The following is a 25089-nucleotide window of genomic DNA, read 5'->3' on the forward strand; positions in this document are numbered from 1 at the left end:
CTGTTGAAGAAATTTGAATTTTTCAGCGTTAAGTAGAAGACCAGCTTGAAGGAGGCGTTGACAAATGAATTCGAGATACTCCAAATGCTCAGACTTTGAAGAAGAGGCGACCAAAACATCATCCAAGTGCCCGAAACAAAGGTTACAGATTCGCATGAAAGAGTGGATGAACTTCTCGAAAGTTTGCACCGCATTGCACAGACCGAAAGGTATCCGTGTGAACTCGAAGATTCCGATAGGTGTGCATATTGCCGCTTGCGAATATATTCTGGAGTTATAGCGATTGGTATGGGATAGCGGTCAGAAATGGTCTGAGGAATTGGGCGTATGTAATCGTCACACAGTATCCATTCGCCTTTGATATTTGATGATCTGCAAATATCCTGCTTTAAAAGTGTGTTGAATTCTTTCTTAGCAACAACGAGCTTCTTAGGTGGTAATGAACGCACCTTTGTGAAAATAAGGGAGCTAGTGATGCAGATGTGATGCTGGACATCATGCTTAGCTGGCTGCGAGAGACTACTTTCGGTAGTTATGTTGCTGTATTTTTTAAAAAGCCCACGAATGCGATGGTCGGCTTCTTCTTCTTTAAAAATGGTTCAAAGACTGCCAGTAGAGCAGGTGGCAAGTTTTCTTAAAGACCTAAGCGAAGTTGAGGTAATGGCGCTTGATCAAGAGATCATATATTGTTAGGCGCCGTGGAGCTGTGTTCTGGGTAGTGGTCAATGGAGCTCAAACGAGCTCAGTTTTTTATAGATGTGAACGTGAACGGGCTTGTCGGCAAAGATACGATGATACCAGCAAATTTCAGCACTTATTGAGGTCCCTGACGCGCAACTACCTGATCGCCCATTTCAGATAGAGGACTACGAATGAGTTCGGGATCTACCTCTCGAACGCAAAACTCCGACGTAGCCGGAAGGATTACAGTCGTCTGCAGAAGCTCAGCAATTTGGCCCGTGGCTTTCCACGACACTTCGCTCACCTCAGGACGGATGCACCTCGCGGATTTTGTCAGCATTGTTTATTAACACCTCTAAAGATCCGGAGTCCGCACTGACCAAGATGTCCTGGCTGCTTACCGGAAGTCGCTACAACGACAGCGGCCACTTCAGAAGCTCAACCCCGACCTTGCTTAATCTCTCGAAGCAGTTCGCTCGGGGAGCAATCGGCTAAGTTGAGCTCCGTCAATAAGTGATTCAGCTTTTCTGACTTACTTACCGACAGTCGTGTGATGAGGGTGTCCTTAAATTTCGAGTAGGAACTCTCTTCCAGAACGTCGGTGACGAGTCCAATCGTACATGCCAATGAGCGCGTGATTGAATGGCGTGGCGTCAGCGGTGATGCCGCGAGCACGAACTACGCCTCTAATTCATGGAACCAGGCCTCTGGGTTACGTCGCCAAACTGGTGGCACCCGAACCACTACTGCGGCTACGAGGGATGCGGTTATTCCAGAGGCGCTTGCTGCGCTGCTATCAAACGACATTTGGAAAATAATCGAATTTATTTGGAGAAAACCAAAAATATTTCGAGCCATTCAATGATCGAAAAAGGTAAAAATTTAATCACGACCGAAGTGGAACTCATTCCTGGAACGGAACCATTAGAACCCGAATGCTGACAGCTGGATGAGGAAAACCAACGGAGCGCCAGAGGCCACAGTCTGCCCAACTTTCTTCCTTTTTAAGGTTTTGTGTAAAACAAAACCTTATTAAAATCGGTTTACTGTCTGTCCATCTGTCCGTCTTTTTTTTTACTCGAGGAAATCCATCATGGATACGCATCTGGAATCTAGGACCAGAACGTACAGTTTTCGGTGATAGAGGCGAAAGCTTATTGGGGTGGACTTTCGGCCACCCGCCTTGTCACTCTGCCTGGCATGAAATTTGCGGATGTTACCCAAGAGGAAGTTTGACGAGTCATAAACAGCTCGAAGAAATGGAGGCGGGGAGGGGGATTGGGGTCTAGATAGGATGCAGAACTTTTGGTACATAAAGTCCACCAGTATACATGAGCGGTTGGCTCACAGCATAAACCAGGTCATAAGTCCACAGGAGGAATTTTGCACCGTTCCTCACTGCGGGGATTACCTACCTTATCCCTAAAAAGACACACTGCAGACCCCGCGTACACAAGACCAATCACTTGCTTACCAACCCTCTGTACCTCGAGACCAACAACATTCTATCTGAGGGGCAGAAGGACTGGCGAGTTGAGTCAAGGGGTTGCAAAGAGCAGCTCATTATCGACTCGGTATTTGAAGGACAAGCAACTGGAGACCAAAGAAACTTATTTAGTTGTTACATCGATTAAGCCAAGGCTTTCGAAAGCATCCCGCATACCTGGTTAATCAATGTCCTATATCTGTATCGCATTGATCTGAAAATAATTATATCGCTTACTTGCTAAGTGTGCTGTATACGCTCCGCGTATTTTATTTATGCTGCCATCCCCCATAATAGCAACATTAAACGGAAATACGTGGAGGAGAAGGTGAACTATGAGCCACTGGTCCGGGAAATAAAGGAAATTTGGCGTCTGGAGTTGGTCGTTGTAGTTCCCATAATATTGTCAGCTGTCGGAATTTTACCCTAAACCCTCACGGCTTCCCTTGATTTCCTGGGACTCTCACACATTTTGGTTCAAACCATGCAAAAATATACCATTCTGCATACGCGCTCAATGCTGCTGGGAGTTCTCCACAGATTCTCCCATCAACCTACCACCGGCCACCACCACCGTCCTTTTATAATTTATGTAGGTAGGATCATCCGAGCCTAAATGCTTGGCACTTAGTACTAGTATTAGGTAAAATCCGGCATCTGACGAGACTATGACAACAAAGAAAAAAAGGATGTTGCTGTTGGGCTTGAGGCTACGCCGAGGTATCTGGTGCTACACTTCCAAATGCGGAAGACGTTGTTGTTAACGGCACCGAAATTCCCTGTCGTTGATTTGAGTAGTCCTTATGACGCCGTTGACGTTGGTTGTCTAAAATCTGGAAATGCAATTATGCTGTAAGTGTTGTTGATTTTAGTTATCCCACCACGTCCCGGCAGGCTAACAGAGAAAGCTAAGGTCTCTGGTCCGACCCATGATGATCGTACATGGGGTTGATCAGGCCTTCGGCCTATGCGTGCCTGCTATCACTCAGGTTTTGGGCACTGTGTTGCCAGACTCTTTGTAGGTTAGATAACCCACGTATATGATCGCTTCCTCAATCTGAAGTTGGTTTCCTTCATTTAAAAAATAACTTTTGGTAGTGTGAAGCCCATGGTGTTTTACGTAGGCACCTATCGTGAAACTTAATCCTACGGTCCTCTTCAGACACGGATTGATTTTGGGACCACAATCAGAGCCCTGCTGTGACAAGCAACAACGGTACCAGTCTATGCAAGTACATGGCTTAATATTCATACTGGTGGATGCAAGACTTACCTAAATCTCTACCGAACTAAGGAGTGCGGCACCCGTGTTGAAACGGAACACCACGCCGAGGCCCGAAGGTCTCCTCTCGCTTGAGCATCACCAACAGCCCCCATGAAGCTCCCACTAGGGGGCCAACCGCAAACAACCGAACTGTACTTATATACAACAGGAATTCTCCCGAAGTATATGAGTCCAGGGGCTACCCCGGTTCCCATGGTACCAGTATACCCCTGGTAAGGTTTCGTGGCCGAAGCCACTTCAGATGAGTCCCCGTCTGATCGCCGCCTTGTAGCATTCTCCTACTGCATGACGGCCGGCAAGCCAATGCGATACAGCGTTTCCCGATGCCACCACGTGGATGTTCTCCTCGGCCACTTGGTTTTGGTTCAGCCGACAGGGTTGTCGCCCGATCTTCCTCCCTGCCACCTCAGCCACCTGTGGATTTTGTCAATCTTCCAAAGGAAAGGTTTGCTGCGGACTTGATTTGAGTAAAGTCTATTGAAAGTTCTTACAATTGCTACACTATTTGTTGAGATGAAAGCTGGTATTTTAATGGGCAGTTCCGAAAAGATTGCCACGAAATGTTTGCCTTTTAATATCAACGCTGCCTGGTATTCATCTTGCTAGTCTTTCTTAATTTTATTTTGCACTACCCATAGTACATCCTCAGCTGCAAAGGATGAAACCATGGTATTTCTGCTGATTAGGCACCACAGTATTTTGGTCTCCTCGAAGTTGAAATTCGCATTGCATCAATTATTTCCCAGATAATGGGATGTCTCCTATCTTACTTCTCCAGAAGAGTGCACGCTTTTTAGAATTAAATTCTTAAATTAATTCTTATAAGTTACCGATAGATCATTGTTAGCCATTAGATTTTGTATGACCAAACTATAAGAAGAGGGAGGAGATTTTTTGAGTCTTATCAGCTCCTTAGAGGCTTATAGCACCTTTCTGAGCTTATGGGAGTTCGCTCGCCAGAGTATGAGCCACGTGATGCGGTGAAGACTTAGGTAAACCTAAACATCTTTTCAACTGAGACGACACAATCATTGCTATTGGCTGTTGTCCAGGTATTTGGGCATCAAGAGCTTGGAGAAAGCAGCATAGCCAATCACTGGTCTCACAATAGGTGTTATCTCTGTTACCTGTTTTTGAGGGGACTGATGTGCCAAAGTTTTACATGGTTTGCCATTATTTCTCAGATGTATGGGGACCCGAGAATTGGAAGGCATTGTAAGAACTGGATTTAGTATTCCCGGTAACTCTTCCAATGCTCTGTGCCCCTACATCCGTTGTCTCCACATAGATCTAATCGGAATAATCCATGAGCTGCTCAAAGTCCATCTACTTTTCTCCTTTTTGTTAATGATACCATTGTGATTGGTAACAACGTGACCAAACTGCCTTGGATGAGACCATCTGGCAATTTTTTTGGAAAACTTGAGTGTTTAACCCAAAAAAGGGGAGTCAGTGAACTACAAGACAGGGAGGCACGTCATCAAGTAGCTGCGGACTCAGGACTCCCAGCATCCTCAGCAAAAAACTTCACTATGGTTCTTAACCGTATCACATACATTGAAGTTCCTCCTATTGTGGATGAAATTACCAGTCAACTTAGCATGCGGATAAAGACTGTTTCTCCAGGCAGAAAAGAAATCATTTAGGCCATCAATGTCCTCAAACAAAGTAAAGCCGCTGCGCCTGATGGTCCCCCAGAAGAGTAACCTGCAGTTACCTCAGATCTGCTGCTTACATTTGTACGGAAATCCTGGGATCCGAGACCATTCCCAGAGAGTGTAGGAAGAATAAAACCTTTAGTACAAGGGCGTCTGATTCGGGTGACAGTTCATAGGGTATCTGCGTACTTTCTGCCGTTGCAAAGATAATACCTGAAATCATCCGGGAGCGCATCAAAGAACACTTGAAAACTTTATCGACAGAGAGGACTCTGGTTTTCGCTCCGGTTCCTCCGCCGACCAGATCAACATCCTATGGATCGTTTTAGAACGCTGCACTGCACCCGCTCTCCGTTGATTCCATTCAGATGTGAAGAGGTAGTGTTTGAGAAGTATTTTACCCAGGAGGGTCATTCTGGAGAAACTAATAGCTATTATCAGAGCGACATTTGATTGGGAAAAATGCCATGTGCTGTATCAAGGTAAAATCTCGGGGAATATGAGGTCCTTCGACGGTGGCAACGAAATGGGTGTTGCCTGACAAATTAATAGGGCTAGATCGATTTTCACAGCCTTATCTAAAATCTGGAGATGAAATTATCTCTACACCAAGATCAAGTTGAGACTGTCCTGTGCTGATATTCTTCCTGTATGTTATATAGAAGTTACACATGGAAGGTGATCCTCACTGTCACTCGAAGGTTCCGAAGCTTCATGAGGTGTTGTGTTTATCTGTGACATGATACTCTTTCAAGCAAAGGGCTTGGTCGACGCACATGTCTGCCGCCCTCACGCGATTGGAAGGCGAAAGTGGCAGTGGATAGGTCACACATAAAGAAGTGGGGATAATTTCATCGCTTACTAGGCCAGACAGTGGAACCCACAATTTCAAGATAGTCAAAAAATGGGCCGGACCAGGGTACCCGGCACAAAACTGTGTAGAAGGAGTAGCAGCGTCGCAGGAAATCGTGGGAGGAACTGAAGGATTTGAGGTAACCGCGATCTATGGCGCGTAGAAGCGATTGTCGCGCTACACCCTGCCAAAGTTAAAGCAGCGACGATATTCTTGAGATTAGGACATCTTTTTGTTACTTCATACATGTCCAAGCTGGTTCCAGATGGCCTTTAATGGTCTCTCTCTATGTTCAGGATTGGAGGGAGCGACCAATACTAAATAACATGATATGATATAAATAATACCCTGGATTACGTTGCTTATAAAAATGGAGCTGGCTGATAAAACAGGACTATATAAAGGGATATAAAAGAGGAGACTTTTTCGAGGGAAAATGGGGCTGAAAATATGTATTAGTCTTTTCCTTATTTTGTCATCGACAAACGAGGCCAGTCTGGGCAATCCTGTGATTTCAATGTGTTGGCAACGTGCATTACTCATTACTAGTGTCTCCTAAAGGTAGAATTTTACGACTATCTGCGATATTAATAATGAACCACACATCGGCCACCAACGCTATTTATTTATAGGATTCCAACCTGAAAAATTTTCATCCGTTTGATATTTAATTTTTCCACTAATTAAAAAATATGTTGCCAGGATTTTATGATCATCGGTTATTCAACAGTTCGGACGTTTTATCTGCATCCGATAATTGAATCCTGCATTAAAGATTTCAGTGAACTTTATACACCACATTTTGGGTTATTCAGGAAGCTCAAAGCTCATCAATTTTGGAAATTCACTGATGGCAGAAATTTGTTGTATCCTTTCGAAAATTCCAGTCAATTGTTGGAAACTACATCTGTTGCTTCATTACTCATAATCTGGGAATAATTTCAAATGTCCTGGATTTGAACGTGGCGAACCTGCACGTTTTCCCGGCGGGGTTTAAAAATACAGCTCTTATCCGTTAATACACAATCATTTGCACCATGCCCAGCAGTTCCATAAGAGGATTATTAGCGAAAATCATATTACAAAACCAAACCTTATTGTGCGCATACCACAATCATATACCATTCGTGCGATAACGTATCCTTGTTCGGTTCCAGGATATGTTTCCAGGATAAAGACACAACTTTATGATTTACAGCAAATTGCACTCGGAGACTATTGCAGAACCTGAAGCTCTGAAATACGAGCTCGAAAGAAAAGTGGGATCCATTCTTTGAAGCACTTCGCCTGTGTATTTGTGTATCCTGGGCATAATGATGCAGATATGCAAGAGCAGATACCACTGCAAAGTGTGGCACTGTGTGGATTTTCGTCCTTATTTCTGGCTGTCTTTCACCTAAAATCGAGGCAGACAGCTAGATTTGCGCTGCGCTCTTCGCGGTGCGATGCTCAGCCCCATTCCGTGGTGCTCATTTGCTATTCGAGCAAATATCTCGAAGGGATTTCAAGCTGTAAATTAGGAGAGATGTTCATGACACTTAAAACGGAATGGACTGAATGAAACATATCTCGGAAATGTTATCCTCCTGACGCGACCGGAATGTAGAGGGAACAGATACAAATTCAGTGGAGATACCGATACAAGGGCCATGAAATATTTTAATATGCAATGATGGCAAGAAACTATTAGGTCCTGACGTCTCCGTTCCTTCCGATTTTAACATTTTGTCCTACTCAATATTTTACGAGGACCAGATGCCAGTTTAGTTGGAAGTCGCAATTTTTGCAGCCAGATCTCTTCATTTTTCGCCCCAGATCTATATGTGCTGCTTATACTTGTGACTTATGTATATCAGCCGCCATGAAAAGGTAACGACCGTTTGATAGGAGAATGAAGGAGCGTTGTTATCCTTTGCCCGTCTCTCATACGAATTCCAATTCGAAACACTTCACTCCACGAACGTATAAGGCTTAGCGGCGGCAATACTCAATTCAACCCCCGTATATTTCCTTATTGTATGGAAATGCGAACATGATGGCATGAATTATGGATCATCTGGGATCATTTCGATTCGAATTCATACCGGCTCGACTGTTTTGAAATCACAGAGGAGCCCGGCAAACTGATTTCATGAGAGCCAAGTTGACGTGGAGGCAAAGTAAACGAAATGCTCAAAAAGATATCAACTTAGATTCGAAATTGACTGGTGGCGGAGCATAATTAAGTTGATTTCAGATGAAGGAAGCGACATTGTGGGGGATACGTCGAGGAAAATTATGTTTTAGAATTTGATTTGCATCGATTTCGAGCTGAGCTGAATGCTTTCGGTTTTGGCTTGAAATTTTGAGGGGAACCGCAAAATGTAGAAATTTCTGGAGAGGAAATCACATCTCAAAATTATGATAGAATTTAATGAGACAAATGAGGGAGGCTGGTGACAACTGGCTCTGTCTAAATTCACTTTGGGGAGCTTAAAATTGGTTTAAGTTTAAAGGTGTCGACGGAACAAATCCCGGATAAATATATCGTTCTTTAAAAAGGCGACCTACAATATATCATGACCCCAAAGCCTCACCAAAACAAAGCAGCAGCACTGGATTTCAGGGACGAAAGGAAAGAAGCATAAACCAACCGAAGAGAATTTAGATACGTTGCCACTCATCCGGCATCTTCTTTTTCAGGAGGTGAAAATCCCCAAAAGACACTACTCAGGACACACCAGCGTGTGGGATTTTTACCAACTAAAACAATCCCCGCCTCCCTCCCTGCCCCACGGAGGGGGGGGGGGCGGAGTTCTTCATTCTAGCTTAGTCACCTTTCTTCTCTGCGCGGCGCACGTGACCGCGCTTTTCTCCTCTTCTCTGCCTTTCGCAGTTTGGTTTGGATAGATCCGATCGTGGAGTTGACCGCATCCCAATTTTCTTAATATGTTACCATTTTCGGTACCAGGTTTTCTGGGATTCTATCGCAACTTGGACAGTCGGGTGAGGTCTCCAATTTAAACCAGTGCAGGTATTGTCGATATCCTCCATGCCCGGTGAGAAACTTAGTGAGATTATCATTAATCTCACCGTGTAGTCTCTCCAACCACTCATTGATGGCAGGAATGAGCCTGTGAGTCCACCGACCCTTTCCCGAGCACCGCTCTTGCCATCCATTTATGGATCTCTCCCTCCCAGCGTTCTTCGTCTGCGATAAAGGAGAGATTGGCTTTACTTTATATTCGTCATTTCATCTGCCAAGATGTCAATCGGCATCATTCCACAGATGACGAATGCTGCATCATCTGAGACAGTCCTGAAGGCAAAGCATACCCTCAGGGCTGTCCTCCTAAAGACTTCACTCAGTTTGTTAGTGTTAACTGACATCCGCTACGTCTCCCTGCAAACTGGAGTCGCATAGAGCATGATTGACGTCACCATCCTGGCTATTAGCAACCTAGAGGATGCCATGTCCCTCCCACCTTCCGCATCATTCTCGCCAGGGCGATACTAGCAGTGGATGACTTATCGCAAACATACTGTACGTGTTGCTTATAGCTGAGCTTCCTGTGTATCACCACCCCCAAGTATTTGATGGTCCGCTTGGAAGTGATGATATGATTCGCGATTCTAATACTAGCGTAATTTATCTTCCGGCACTTAGTGATGAGGACCGCTTCTGTTTTTACCTCCGCAAGTGTCAGACCAGAGCTCTTTGGCCAACTTTTAACACCACTAATTACCTCGCTTGAGTATAACTCAGCGTCTTCGAGATGCTTTGCGACAACAACTAGTGCTATGTCGTCAGCGTAACCCACCACTGTGGCTTCCTTCGGAAGGGGAAGATTAAGTACATCGTTGTACATGATGTTCTACAGTAGTGAGCCCAACACGGAGCCCTGGGGGACACTGGCGGAAGCAACGTACTCCAGGGGTCCGTCATCGGTGTCATACCAGAGCCTCCTTTGAGTTAAATAACTATCGAGTTAGGCGGGGATACCAACCTTCGCTAGGGATTTACATACTAGATTCCGATTAGCCATATTGAATGCATTTTTCTCGTCCAGAGTTACCACCACGCAACATTTGCTAGTACTACCTTCTCCAAGCCAAGCCAAGCCAGTAACCAATTTGATGGCATCAATGGTTGATCTAGCTTTACGGCGATCGGAAAGGCCGTCTTGGCTCTCAACAACCGGGAGTAATCTATTCTAGATTACCCGCTATAATATTATACCCACAGTGTCCAAAAGACATATGGGTCGGAATGAGATTGGTTCACCTGGAGGTTCACCAAACTTAGGCAGAAATACCAACTTCTACTGCTTCCATGACGTTGGAAATATTCCCTCGGACATGCACCCTTCGAACAACTCAGCAAACATTTCCGGCCTGGATTTCACGGCAAGCTTAAGGGCCTTATTCGGTACTCTGTCCAGGCCCGGCGCTTCATTGTCTCTTATTCTACCGCAGATCTCCAGCAGTTCGTCTCTGGTGACTGGCGGAATTGCCGTCACATTCAGAGGTGGTTGGAATGTGTCGGTGCACTCCTGTTGCTAGGAGAATAACCCCTGGATGATTTTCATCAGGAGGGTGGGACCCATGATTTGCGGAGATGAACGGCCTCTGAATCGTTCCATCACGATTCTATAAGCACTCCCCAACGGATTTACATTCGCTTATGGGCAGAGCTCCTTAAAGCATTTCCTCTTGCGTTGCTGTTCACCATTACACCGGTAGTTTGGTCTTCTACTGGGGAATGAGCACCTTTTAGGCATGGATGCGTCGCATGCTTTGGCAATGCATTGAACCAAATGGACGGCTCTTTCCGTAGAAGCGCCTGATTTATCAATTTGATCTAACCAAACCTCTATGAAGGTCTGCTCATCCACAGCTTTTGTAGACCACTCTGAGACCTTTCTCGGTTTCGGGTATGATGGCTATTTGCCCTGTGGCTGGACACATGCCTCAAAGAAGATTGCCTGGTCATCACTGTAGGTGTGGCGTTCGTTGACGCACTAGGACATTCCACACGCCAATGCAGGACTGACGAAGGTCAGGTCTACAACCGATCCTGAGCCCCCTTTCTGAAGAGCGTCCACAGCACCTTCGTTAGCCAAAACTATGTCCATCTCTGTAAAAGCTTCTAATAAACTACGCCCCCTAGCATTTGATTCTCTACTACCTCACCCTAGGGCCCAAATATTGAAATCAACAGCAATCACCTTTGTACTTCGTCCCCTTGCGTCGAGAACAAGATTATCAAGCATTTGTTCGAATTCAGACAGTGTCGCTTTTTTGTTGGTAACTTTAGTCTATCCATCGTTTTCGTTCGCCTTGGGCTTCGCAACGCTGGTCAAGTTTTTTACATTCGCTGTATGCTTTCCTCCTTCTGACCTGTTGGTGCTGGTTTTCAGTCAGTTTTTCCTGTCCGCCTTTTCTTTTCTTCGGATCCCCCTATTTTTCACGCACTCGTTTATTTTGCCGAATTTCGATGGTAGTACGGTCAGACGTCGCTTGCGCTGCTTGTGACATGTTGTGAAATGTTGACACCATTTGCGATCTATTATAGAGGACTCTAATAGCTCTAACCATATTCTTTATGGCTTGATGCACGTTGTGCTTGTCCTTGATTAAGTCGGACAGCTCAATTATTTTTGCCTCAAGCTGGGTGAAGAGTAACTCATCTGGATCGGGACTCTGCTCCCTATAAACCTCGGCAGGGTTACTCTTTTTACACGCTGCTTCACTTTTGGTGTTTATTGACCTTGCCTATACTTTATCCTTCATCGTCTTTGGCATTGGTGGAGATCTCAAAGTTGAGCTTCTTTTGTATGGATCCCTTCCTTGTTACTCATCTGACATCTGGTATTAAGTATTCCCCCAAGTGACCCAACCTACGTTGCAGAAATGTCCCTCACTGCCCCAGAATATGTGTGGGACGAACCCATTTCGGACTCCACAGAACGGTGCTGGTCCGTGTAGCGGAGACCCTAATTCTTTCCTGCCCAGATCATCTACTGCCTCATTGCATCCTAAGCCAATGTGACTTGGAACCCAAAGTATTCAGACACAGCCGATCATATTCAATCTGTTAAGCCATTCCCATACCAGCCTAGAATTCACCTGGTTGGATCTAAGCTCCTTAATAGCCACTTGACTGTCGGGTACCCCTTTACCCTCTATACTTCCTTTCTAGGTTGAAGGAGGCACATGTGTCTATGATGTATACTTCCGCCTAAAATATGCTAGTGAGCTTACCCATTGGTTCAAATATTGTCTTCCTTGAATCATTGACCCCGGTGTTAGCTCCCTTTGTGTTGAGATCTCTGTCAATGTACCAGATAATGAGGTCAGTTCCATACTCCCCCATTATGCCCTGCTGTTTAAAGACGTTTCAGATTTCTGATCGAACCGTGGGTTGTTGGTGGGGTAGTCAGGGGACTAGACTTCCAACATGCTGACCAGTTGTATGCCAATTGAACGATCGACACCGCTCCTATATGATAGTCCCAAAAGGCTTCCAGGCAAATTTGGTTAATGACCTTTGTGACACCAGATCAGCTAAACTAACCATAAAAAGTCAACAGGGAGATAAAGAGATACTATGGTGCTCTGCACTCTCTCCCCAGTGAAACATTTATCAGAGCTATTCAATCCAATCCATGTCAAAAACGCGCACCACATACGCTGGGGAAGTTCCAACATCAATGAAAGAGGATCGAGACTACTGGAGGAACTGGTTTGCGGATCCTTAATTTGGGTAATGAACCCACTTTCCTTAACATGGTCAGGCGAGAGGTCATCGATATCGCGGTGGCATCCTCTGACAGCGTGGCTCTGGTCGGAGACTGGAAAGCATCAAACGATATCTCACTCTCGTCGATTTCGTGAATGGTATGGATCCACATCTACCCACTCCATTTCGGAATCCGCCGAAGACAGATTGAGCGACGTGTAGAATAGAATTGAGCGCTCGAGTCACGACTCCTACTCCATACATCCAATTCCCATTCCTACCATGACCTTTTCACAAGCGAGCAATTCCCAAATATCCAACCTGAATTCCTTCCCGATTATTTTAGAGCCAATTGGAATCTAGTTAATTACAAATTAGCCGATAAACTTTCGTTCATCTCCCACCCGCCCTCTCCTTCCCCTGAATTATTAAATAGTAGAATATCCCCGATCACCGAAATTACCCAAGAGGTGTCCAACCAAATCATCCTTTATCGTCCCCTAAACTACAACAATTTCAACACAATCACCCTCCCCTCCCATATCCTTGATCTAATCAAACATAAAACCACCCTCCGCCGCCAACTCCACCGCAATAGGTACAATCCCCGTTTTCATTTCCTTAAAACCCGCATTGATAACCTAACACGAACCATCCGATCCGAAATCCAATCCCTGTATACCGAACACTACACCGTCAAACTCTCAGGTATCTCCATCAATAATCAGATCTGCAAACAACTCCGCCACACCTGCTCCCGCCTCGCCAAATCAAAAACTACCACCGCCCTTCCCCACAACACTTCATCTAAAGACCATGCCGGCCAATTAGCGAAAGCTTTTCTCGCAGCTCATCAAATCACGCTACACCTTTCAAACCCATCTACCGAATCTCTCAAGACCTTTCAGAATTTACGACCAACTTCCCCGTTTAAGCCAATCTGCCAATACCACCTCCGAGCCCCGCTCCTCATTTCTGGGCCGCAATGCCAGCCCTTTCCCAAGAATCTGTCGAATCCATAATTCTTTCCAGCAAGAATAAAAGATCCACAGATGCTGATAGAATCCCTACCATAACCCTCAAGAAGTGCGCTAAAACCCTAAGTCCTCTCCTTTCACAATTTTTTAATCACTGTTTTATCACAGCACCCTTCCCCACCCTTTGGAAACAAGCGCACATCGTTCTCATCCGCAAAAAGCAAGAACCCTCATCCAATCCCAACAGCTACCGTCCAATTTCCCAGCTCAACTCCCTCTTCAAAGTCTTTGAAGCCGCCATCCATGACCTTTCACTCTCCCACATCTCCGACCATGATACAATCCCTAATTTCCAATTTGCGAACAGAAAAGGTCATAGCACCGCACATGTTCTCCTCATCCTCAAATTTGATCCTTACAAAAGCCTCAACAACAACATCCCAACCACTGCCTGCCTCCTATATATACAGGAGGCCTTCGATTCCATATAGCGCAAAGGCCTTGTTTTCAAACTTTCTCAATCCTATGAATTTCATCCTTACCTTTGACGACTTGTCCTCAGCTTCCTCTCCAACCGCCAATCGCAAGTTAGAGTCCTTGACCTTTTATCTGACCCTTACAGCCCCCCTGCTCGGTCCTCGGGGCAACTTTGTTCTCCCTTTACGCAGCTGACATCTTTTCTCCACCGTCGACGGTTTTGTGTTAGAAGTTCTATGTCTGGTACTCGCTACACCCAGCTTGACGACAGTAGATTCCAGGCTAGTCCGTCTGTCGTCTTACTCCGGAAAGTCCCTGCGGTTAGTTTCAGCACGGCGGTGTTACGGCTGGCGCCGACTGTACTCGACGGCTACTGTAGTTCATCCTAGGATGACGCGCTTGGCATCCCCACCACTTCTCTCTCGTCGGTTTTTTATTTTTGTTAATGGAGTCTATATCCACGAGTAGTCTGAAGTATGGCTACTTGACCCAGCTACCAGGACAAGGGTCTCATTTGAAAATGAAAGTGTCGAAGGTATTATGAGTTCGAATGCTAATGGCGAAGTGCCTCATTGGTCACGCAGCCCTTGGCGTATGCTGGTTCACCTTGGTTTGGGGTCCTAATAGCACCTTGCCAAGTGCATGGAGGACGATGCCTCGGTTGTAACTTCCGCTCATGTCCCTGCCAGGTACACTTGTCCCTAACACATGACCAGCAGGCAAACAGATCAGCGTCAATCGGATGAGCCTACTTTCAGCCTGGCTCTACAGACTCTAGGCCCATCCGAAGATGGTTGCTGAATTATGCACCCTTAACTTGAAACATAATTAGACCAAGCCGTCTCGATTGAAGCAACTCTCATCCTCACTGATACTCCCAGACATTCTGAGGATTGGCCTCCTTACCTGCATCTGAATACGCAGATGGAGACGAGTCAAGGGTAGATGGACCTCTAGGGATGGCAAGCGATATACACGCAAGCTAGTCTTTGAAGTTTATGTAGCTTCCTGGCTATTGTGAGGAGCTCAGTTCTGTCCGCCCAGATCACGACCTCATACGTATTATTTCTGTGGTGTATCGTCATTTTTTCCCTGCTATGACCTTCTAAGTAATCAGGGTCCATGTCCAACAAAAACAACAACAGAGTAATTATTGGTCTGGTGTGATTTCCAAACATTTGACCTATGTTTGGCTTACAGGTTTTCGAGCTTGGGCTTTCTAGTGAATGGTACTATTGTGGTCTTAACGAACGTCTCAAATCTAAAATTTACCGCAATGTCGTCCGTCCAGTCGCTCTCTATGGTTCTGAGTGTTGGCCGACCATAAAAGGCAGTGAACGGCGTCTTGCGGTAATGGAGACGAAGATGCTATGTTGGACTAGTGGCGTCACACGTTTGGATCACATCCGAAATGAGGATATCCGCGATCGTTATGGGGTTGCACCGATCGTGGAAAAGTTGCGAGAGAGGCGTCTTCGATGGTATTCGTGCAAATGAGAATTCACTTGCCAAGATTGGTCTGAACATCGCCGTCGATGGTAAACGACCAAAGGGCAGACCTAAGCAACGGTGGCTTGATACGCTGGATGGGGATTTGAAAGCCTCGAGATTGCACTCAGATCAGGCATTCGATAGAGCCAAATGGCGAAACCGATCACGACGAGCCGACCCAGCTTGTGAACGGGACAAAGGCTGAAGAAAAAGAAGAAGGTACTATTGTGGTCTTGACTGGATTGATGTATAGCCTCCCTTCCTACATCATGTATTAGTAATTCTTGATCCAGTTTGGATTCTGTCACATAGAGTATCCTCACATTTGTCCACTCAAATTAAAACAATGCCATCAGCGCAACCCCGAACTTGTATCCCAGTATTTATTAGCTTCTCTACTGCATATAAGCGGATATAATACGCCACCCTAGGGGACGTCCTTGATTAGTGTCCATGATAATTGAATTTGCATCTGTCGGTATTCTATTTGGCTACTCTCTAGCATTCTGGGCATCCAATTTCGATTGACTATCCCACCGATTGACATGTTGCCTTTGTTTGATATCTGCGGAAGAAGAGCTGTTGCCAATACAGTGCATCGTTGTTCCGCCCCCTTTCTGACATTACTTAAAGGTTATCAAGGCAAGAGTCGAGCCACTAGTTTTCTTCAGGAACTTAGGAAGCATTATCGCGTCAGGAGCCTCACTAGGACCTAAGGTTTGTCCGCAAAATTCATAAGAAGGGCCTTGCCTTTCCGCGTCGCAATATTTTCAAGGACTTGGATAATTATGCCCTGAGGGATCAGCGATGGAGATCGTAGAGCCATTAAGCCCTTGTTCTTTGATAAACGAGAAAAATTTGTCCTGGTCTCTTGTAGACTTCCGAAGGGGGTGTTCTACCACCTCTCGAACTTTTAGTATCATTTTCAAGCCCTTATTCTTTAGCGATTTCAGTATCGTCGTACGTTTCGGTATCGTCGAGACGTTAATGCTGTATGACATAATTGGAGGAACTTTCTCCCTTTTAGAATAAGGCACTGGAAGTATTCACACCTTTAGAATTCATTTGCTCCTTTTTGTCCTTTTCTGCAAACAGCCGAAGTTGAACTGGCTTTCTTTTTGCTCCTCCTCGACGACCTCAAAACCTATTTTTCACATCGGGTGCTTTCTTTGATGTACCTACCATTGTGGGGGCGCAATGAAGAGGATGACCAAGTCACTGCGGGACGTAGCCCGAGCGATGAAGGGGTTCATAGTGGGGAATGTGCCAGTTGGCATACTCGTAGATTGCAGGGGCCTTTCTCGTAGGTATTAGTATCCCGAGAAAGAGTTACTTTTTACCCAGTTTTGAGTGTACAACAACAGAGGATATTTAGGGAGGGCAGGGGATTGTTATGGAAGAAGGTGTTAAAAAGTTTAGGTCCTAGGGCGGAGTTTTGTGGGCCTCGTGAGTCTATATGAAAGTCGATGGAGAAAAGTAAGTCGAAGAGCACGTAACGATTCTATTCGAGAAGAAACCTACAAGTACTCTAAATAAGGGAAGGGGGCAGTTAGTCTGGATTAATTTGAAAACCCGGTCTTCTCTCTAAACTAAATCGAATGCCTTTTCAAGTTCTAAAGCACCTCTCCCTGTTCTCCAGATGATTGAAGGAGATAGAAGATGGCTTCTTCAGGAGTTCGGAAGTTTTCGAGGAGAGGAGTGGTGCCTGTTTAGGTTTCGAAAATTTTTCCAATATTCCAATCTGAGGTCACCAGAACAACTTTTGTTACGAATAGTTCTCAGGAGGTTTCCACGTTACAGTGAAGTGCTCCTTATTCAGCGGTTGCTAAGGTGAATGCTAAGATGTACGCTGATGGTTGGCACACCCTTTCGTAGGATAAAGTTGAAGATATCACCAGGAACCGATTTTTTATTGTTAGACCGGATGATTGCAAGTTCAACTTTTTATTGGGAGGTAAAGAAGGGGCAAACGGACCGATTCTAACAATGTCGGCCAGGCGGCTAGGGGAAAAGGGCATAATACCATAAACACATAAACACATTGTTGACCGCATTGAGTTACGAATGGCGTCGGTGGGTGACCAAGGTAGGGGTCCCACATTAATGATATCCGGACTAAGGAATAGGCCTGACTAGAACCAATAGAAGAGAACTTTGCCATTGTCGTTGGTAACTGAAGTTGTCTGAAGTTGAAGTCACCTCCTAGGAGGAAAGCGTCAAATTTGTCTTTAATTTCCCAAAGCTCGGGCAGGACGAAGGAGAGGCGACAGCCTGTGCCACTGGGGAAGTAGTGAAAGCCGATTAGACCTCAAAGAACGCCGTCAGCCCTGATAGGTAGTCTAATGGCTGTTAAAAGGAAATTTGAAGCATGTGAATACATTGGGATGATATTTACTCTTTGGCCCGATTTGACTAGGATAACTGTACAAGTGCCCTCGTCATTGGGGAATGTAATGTATCCAGGGACGTGTAGTTGAAATGGGAGCTTCGCCAAGCTTAGTTTCGTTTAGGAAGGTAAGGAACTTATAAAGGTGAATTGTTTGTCGTTTGAAATGAGCGAGATAGTGTTGAGGCTGAGTACCTTCATTTTGGCTGCCTATCAATTTGAAGATAAATTTTAAGTACGACTCGGGTTTGTCTTTCGGGGGAAGACGAAGTTAGTTGTGATAGATATCAGAGATTGTGGTCCAGAGAGAAGAGAATGACATCTTGAAAAGGGACCTAGCTTAATGAGAAACCCCTTGAGATGGAAGAGGGTAGAGGCGATGGTGACCCTTGGATTACGAATCTTACTGGTCGATTTTAGCGTAAGAAGGAGTCAATGAGGGACGGGTAATTCAGCTGGATGGAGGCAGGGGGAGGAGCTGGAGAGAGTTGGAGAGTGTCTATCCAGGGATGAAAAGAGCGAAGAAACGTAAAATGAAGGTCGCTACGATGAATCGACTCCACCATACGAGGGCATTTGGAGAAATTGGCAGGGTGGCCAAGATCATCAAAGTTTACGCATTTGAAGCGAGCCGTTGATTTCTTATCGGCCTTGGCTTGAATAGTCAAGCGGGGGTATTTCTTAGGGGCATGTGGACCGCGCAGTTGATACGTCTTTATTGTAGCTACAATTTGTGGATGCGTAACCACATTGTTGGCAGCTAATGCACTAAGTGATGTCCTCTTTTCTGGGTTTCATGCAGCTGATCCACTGATTTTCTTTTTGAAAACTTTAGTGGCATCTGCCACGAAATTGAGAGTGACACGAAACAGAGTTGAATTGGTATCATTGGAGAGACGCGATTCGGCGTAACCTGAGCAGTACAGTTGATTTCCGATGCCATGTCGTCAGGATTAATATAATCAGGAGAGATTCCTCTAAGTACGAGGGTCGTCTTCCTCTCTTCCTTATTGGTGTAGGCGTGGCCTTCTAATTTGGAGATCTTTATATGGTGGAGGAGTGTCTCGTGTATTATAGGGCAATTAAGCGGAACTTTAAGCCGGTCAGCAGGCAGATTAGTGATCTCAAATTTTACATATTGATATAGGTTCCTAATAACTAAACCCAACGCCCTGGTCGTCAAACTGTACTAAAAGAATCGCAAATTTGATTACTATTCTTATCTTCCGGCGTTCTGGCCGAATCAGGTGAGTTCAAAGTTCCGGAGCGTGCGTGAGCAGCTTCGGGGCGGTATTCGTTGTCCGCAAGAAGATGCTAACGATTTCTGCTTGCCAGTGCCTCGGTGTCCGAGATGCCAGAAGCCGTTTGCTTCCGTTTATAAATCGACTTCGTATTTCGACATTGGAGGCGTCCACATGATCCCCTGAAGGGAAGCTGAAGGCATGTTCAGTCAAAACAGGTGGACAATCTTCGGTGCTTATGCCTTAGGCAATTACGGTGGACGGATGAGGGTGGCGAGTGATATAATTAGGTATGTCTGGTCTATGGACGACAATGATGGTTCCGCGCCATTTATATGCGGGGTCTTAAAATTCCTCGTGTAAGGAGGACATCCGTTGCGGTTCTCCACCTCGGGCTGATTCCAGTTAACCCGTTGGGGAGTTTCGTCCCCACGTACTCGAGGAGGGCGATCAGACCGGAGTCTGCAAGAGACTCATCTGAAGTGGATCTGCCACGGAGGTTTACCGGAGGTTATCGTACTCGAGGAGGGCGATCAGACCCGAGTCTGCAAGGGGCTCATCTGAAGTGGCTCTGCCACGGAGGTTTACCGGAGGTTATCTGGTACCATGGGAACCGGGATGGCCCTCTGAGAGCATATGCTCCAGGAGAATTCCTGGAGGATGTGCTCCCGGCCCGGTTATTTGCAGTTGGCCCCCTAGTGGGATTTTCATGGTGGTTGTGGTTATGCCTACATCGCGGGCAGAGCTCCTCGGAGCTCGAGCGTGGAGTTGCGCTGTGCAACTCGGGTGCCGTACTCCTTAGTTGCGGCAGAGGTTGTGGCGCGGCAGGATCTGCAGCATTCGAAATTTATTTCGAATGTTGCGGATGCGGACGGGTAGATGGCGCGAAACTCTCCACTCGCTCATTTTCGGAACGCACCCGGGGAGTGGAGAATTAGCGGTGGAAAATTGCCGTTGGTTGGGACAGTAAGGACCGCATGGAAATAAGCCGGTCTCTTCTGTTCCCAACCGCGGCGGCGAACACATGAAACACAAAGATCCCAGTTGGATTGCCCTAATTCAGAAAGTGATCAAAGTATTGTGATAAAGTTAATCTTTTTGTGTTTTAAATAAACTAATTTTATTTATTACTAAATTGGTCGAATGCTGCAGATCCTGCCGCGCCACAAGGTGATAGATAGGCCTCGCATCCACTGGTATAAATGCTGAGCCTGCACTCAATATAAACCAGGACCGCTGTACTTGCATGGCGGGGCTCTGATTGTGGTTCCAAAATCAATCCGTATCCGAAGAGGAACGTGGGATTATTCCTTCACGGCAGGTACTCACGCTAAACCCCCAGGACTTTCATGTAATGAGGACAAAATAAAACCTATAAATGTTCTCGTTTTTTTCATTGCGGAAAAATCTCCCAAAATCAAACAATTTTATCGCCTACGTTTCAAGCAGAATTAATTTTTGAAAATACTCAATAATTACGAACTTTTTCCCTGAAGTGAACCCTTTAAACATTGATAAAGATTATCTTTTTCCAGGAATCATCATTTTTTCTCACTTCCTAGTAGAAATGCGGTTATTACGTCACAAAGATGACTCCATTACCACCCACCTCTACAATTTGTTGTCACTACCTTCACATTATTTTTGTTCCCAGGAAGAAGATTTTCCTTTTACTTTGGGCTGAAAAATTTATTACGTCTTATCAATGGCAAACAATAGGAATGAAATTACAGGGAAAGGACACGATGAAAAGCAATAAGAGAGTTATGTCGGTTCCTTTCATTTGTCTGTTGTTATCCTTTCTTCACATATTTTTATGTGAACAAAAAAGAAGGTAGACACGCGCAGGCAAAGCTAGTTATTTTCGTAAAAAGGCTGCGGAACAGTCGAGAAATCATTGAAGATAAGTCGGCATTGTGTCCTTTTAGAGGGTTTGCAGCCATTTAATGAACCAACTGCAGCCGAAAGCTCTATTTTTAGACTTAAAGTATCTTTAGAGGGGCAATGAGGGGTGAATAAATGAGCAGCCGGAGATGGAATTTATATTTCTGATGCGAAGCCGGGGTCGATTTTTAGATGAAAGTTGATAAGTTCGAAGTGATTCAGCTGATTGTCCTCTGAAATTTTGTATACATTAATACCAGATGTTGAACAAATCTGATTTCGTATATTTTATTCAGATTAAATGCGCAATAAATTTAGCTAATAAATTTTTGATGTCTTCATCACCATTCAATTTGGCGGAGGCTAGCAATACGGGGCTGACTCCTTCAGAATTCGTTCATTGACACTTACCAAATCCGAGAAGGATCATTGCGAATCTCTGAATTTAATTCGGGATAGTCCTTTTCACAATCATTATCACCAACAAACGCGACGACAAAATCGTGTATATATATCTGTGTCGCTGTTAAATGGTCCGGATTAATAGTGCAACCATCAGGTTTTCCCAATGACACGATTCGATTTTAACGTACCCGAAAATCGGCCATTAGACAGTGGAAGAGGAGGATAAAATCAAAGTAATCAAAGCAAGAGCATCCTTGCTTGTACATGTTAGGGCTGAATTTCGTAGTTAGATGAAAATACAGTGATTGCATCGCTAACTGTAAGTACTCTCGGGATATTTGTGTGAAATTTAGGACCATGTCGATTGGAACCAGAACATTCGGGGTGGAATGAATGGTTTGCTGTGAGTAATGAAATGGAAATATTCAGATAAACGTAAGATCTATGTATATGAGGCTATCTGAATCCGTTAGCTGGAAAGTATGAGGAAAGTACAGGGTACAGTGCAGTGTGTTGTGAATTAATTTAAAGCGTTGTGAGAAATGACCCACATTGGGCGCCGAATTTAAAATGTGTGCTATCAGCTCTCATAGTGTGCAAAATGCTCCAATACAGTGACAATCCACTTTTATCTAAAGTTAAGACGTATTTCGAGCTAATTCATAGCAAGAAGCCAGGACAGAGTCTGCCCAAACTTCCAATTTTCATATTCACTTTTCAACTTTTTAACAGCTTTCGGACCAGGAATTCAGTCCTTTGTTCAAAGCATCCCCATTGCCAATTGGGCAAACTTTAAGCCTCTGAAAGTTACCGAAAGTACTTGTATAATAAAGTTGTCTCTCAGTAACACACAGAGTCTACATAAATACTTTAATATCATCGATTTTAGGACATTACATTACATTGAAAGCCCTCAAAACCATACCAGGTTTCTATTATGTTTCATCACTTCTTTTTCTTCCACTTTTTTTTTTTCAGTTCCTCCCGATATTCTGGACTATCCAACAAGCACTGATATGGTGGTACGAGAAGGAAGCAATGTAACGTTACGATGTGCCGCGACCGGATCCCCACCTCCCACAATTACGTGGCGACGAGAAGGTAGCGAGCAAATTACATTACCATCGGGCCAAGAAGGTATGTTATGGCTCCTTTTATTGGCATTTTTGTACAATTTCAGGACTTGCGATGGGGGTCTACCTTGACAACGACAATGTGTTTCCCTAATCCCAAGTCCTGTGAGCCTCTATTTCCAGATTAAATTTTGTATAGTGCAAATGCAAGGTAGTGCATAAATATTACATAAGGAGGCTTATACAGGAGGATGAAGTCTTCATCCCTTTGAGCGGCGACTATTCCCGGTTCCTTAGTATAGATTCATTTAAAATTTTAATTTTAAGGAAGATGTCTATGACTGTATGTACACTTACGGTTCAGGAGGTTTTTCAATGAATATTTAGACTCTTATACCATGCAGTACCAAGCCTTACCAGAAAATTCCAATCACTGGTGGAGAGCCTAGCAAGGTATATTAACGACCATAGCCTTAAAATAATAGCTAATGACTTTAACGTATGGGTTTAAAGATGAAGCAGTCAGAAAAGACACGCAAGTGGACGTGTATTGCTTGAAGTTCTTCTGGTCTGGCAAGTACTGGATGCGTCAGCACTTTCCGAAAAGAGAAATAGGATTGGTGTATGCTGTACCTAAGGACACGAGAGCCCATTGGTGACCCCCTTAAAATAACGATTTGCATTTAAGAATGCGAAATAACAATTCCTACGACGCCGACGAAGGTCAGACCTCCGCTCCCTCAAGCACCATAGCCGCTCTTGCTAAGTTAAATGCAATTACACTGAAGCTACTCCCGTTATGGAAAAGCAAGCCTGATCTGAAGTTCCTACGCGATGAGGTTCAATTCCGAAACAACCGTATCACGAGCGACCCACGATTTGACAGATTTGTAGCCGAGTTAGATATGCCAATTATGGCCCACGTGGGGAAGATTTTAGAGACGCCGCCCGACACTGATAGATACCAGGCACTTAAGCAAAGACTTCTCTCCGTGTTTGGCATCATCGAAGACGAGAGGACGCGCCAACTCCTTTTCGATCTGGAGCTGGATGACCAGCGTCCGCCACAATTTCTACAGCGGTTGCAGGGTACCATCGGGAGATCCGTGTCGGAGTCTCTGGTAAAATTGCTGTAGTTATGGCACCTCCCACCCCACGTCCGTGCCATCGTAGCCGCTAACGAGGATGATGACCTGAAAAGGTTAGCTATCGCTGCAGATCGCGTCGCCAGCATCTTCATGCCGACCGCTATATCGAGCATTTAGGACGACACTAGCTCGTAGCCTGTTCCCGAGCTCGACTCCTTGGCGTAGCAGTTTGAAGAGTTGCAGTTAGAACTAAGTCGCATCAGCGCGCGATCTCGCCCTGGCAAGTTTTGAATCGCCAAGGTATCGCCCCGTATCCTAGGCGCCCATTTTCTGAAGCATTTTGGACTACCCGTCGACATAAAAAACCGGAAACTCTTGAACCGTGCCACATACACCCCCACATTCGATAAGGTCAGTCAACATATCCACCAGAATATACCGATTGTAAGCAAGAACTCCCCGTACATAGCGTTATTGAAGAATTTCTCAGGGCTTACGAATCTGCGTTAAGCGCAGCTGGCCCTACTCACGACAAACGACACAGCATCCACAGACTTAACCCTGAAAAGTTGAAAGTTGCGAAAGAGGAGTTCCAGTTGATGATAAGCAAACCTTCCAGAAGTCCATAGGCACGCCCCCTACACCTCGTGCCAAAGAAAGACGGTTCCTGGCGCCCATGCCACCGCCTCAACGCTGTAACCACCCCGGACAGATACTTTATCCGACACATCGAGGATGTCACCATGAACTTTGCTGGCAAACGTGTGTTTTCCAAAATCGACTTTTTGAAAGCTTTCCATCAAATACTCGTCGCCGAAAGTGATGTCCCCAAAACATTGTAACTACTCCGGACAAATACCGGATGGGACACATCGAGGATGTCACCATGCACCTTGTTGGCAAACGTGTATTTTCCAAAATCAACTTGTTGAAAACCTCCCATCAAATACTCGTCGCCGAAAGCGATGTCCCTTAAACGGCGGTTTTAGTTTACGGCAATGACCTTCGGTCTCCGCGACGCCTAGCAAACTTTTCAACGTTTTATGGACGAGGTCTTGCAAGGAGTGGACTGTTGCTTTTGCTATATGGACAACATATTGGTTGCATCCGAGTCGAACCAAAAGCACATGGAGCACTTCCGCCTGATTTTCAAACGTCTCACGAAATTTGGCATCGTCATCAACGTTTCCAAATGCGTTTTCGGTGTGAACGAGCTGGAGTATCTCGGACATATTATTAGCGAAATTAGTTCCTCGTCACCTACGTCTCCGGTAGATGCAATCTGCAAATTTAAGAAACCGGTCACCGTCGAGGACCTCCGACGATTCCTCTGGACAATTAACTTTTATTAACGTTTCGTCAACGGCTCAGCAAATACTGCGC

At 45.2% G+C, this 25089-nt stretch overlaps 1 protein-coding gene across 2 annotated transcripts in view; it reads left to right on the plus strand.

The window, feature by feature from the left end:
• Positions 1 to 25089, plus strand: part of LOC119653079 (neurotrimin) — a 190732-nt gene that overhangs the window by 92379 nt on the left and 73264 nt on the right. For both annotated transcript variants that reach the window (XM_038057568.1, XM_038057567.1), the window contains one exon: positions 22524 to 22682. In XM_038057568.1, coding sequence (XP_037913496.1) covers positions 22524 to 22682 — 159 coding nt within the window. The remainder of the gene's footprint in view (positions 1 to 22523; positions 22683 to 25089) is intronic.

Source organism: Hermetia illucens, chromosome 3 (assembly GCF_905115235.1).
Source record: "Hermetia illucens chromosome 3, iHerIll2.2.curated.20191125, whole genome shotgun sequence".
Taxonomy (NCBI): Eukaryota; Metazoa; Arthropoda; class Insecta; order Diptera; family Stratiomyidae; genus Hermetia; species Hermetia illucens.